General features: G+C 69.0%; 2 protein-coding genes across 2 annotated transcripts in view; one reads left to right on the top strand and one right to left on the bottom strand.

Annotated features, from left to right (window-relative positions):
- The window catches only part of PSAPL1 (prosaposin-like 1), a gene marked incomplete at its 5' end in the record, with an annotated part of 1404 nt that extends 1141 nt beyond the window's left edge, over positions 1-263 (top strand). The window contains one exon of the mRNA XM_005886450.2: positions 3-263. Coding sequence (XP_005886512.1) covers positions 3-200 — 198 coding nt within the window. The remainder of the gene's footprint in view (positions 1-2) is intronic.
- Positions 1-297, bottom strand: part of SORCS2 (sortilin-related VPS10 domain containing receptor 2) — a gene marked incomplete at its 5' end in the record, with an annotated part of 307756 nt that overhangs the window by 137542 nt on the left and 169917 nt on the right. The window lies entirely within an intron of this gene.

Genomic DNA, 297 nt, shown 5'->3' with positions numbered 1-297 from the left:
CCCGCAACCTGGAGCGCAAGAGCACCAAGCGCGGCATCCTGCAGGCCTTCAAGGGCGGCTGCCGCATCCTGCCTCTGCCCTACATGATCCAGTGCAACCGCTTCGTGGACGAGTACGAGCCCGTGCTCTTGGCGCCAGCCCGGAGGCCGCCCAGATGTGCGACGCCCTGGAGCACTGCCAGCGCTTCATCTGGAAAGTGATGCCCTTCAACACCGAGGAGCCCGAGTGCCCCCCCAGGGGGCCCTCCTCACCCTGAACCCCCCGGGGACGGAGGCTCGGGCGGGAGGCTGCCGAGGA

This window comes from Myotis brandtii, unplaced genomic scaffold (genome assembly GCF_000412655.1).
Source record: "Myotis brandtii unplaced genomic scaffold, ASM41265v1 scaffold986, whole genome shotgun sequence".
NCBI lineage: Eukaryota > Metazoa > Chordata > Mammalia > Chiroptera > Vespertilionidae > Myotis > Myotis brandtii.
The sequence above is the reverse complement of the archived record's forward strand: the minus strand, read 5'-3'. Positions and strand labels throughout refer to the sequence as shown.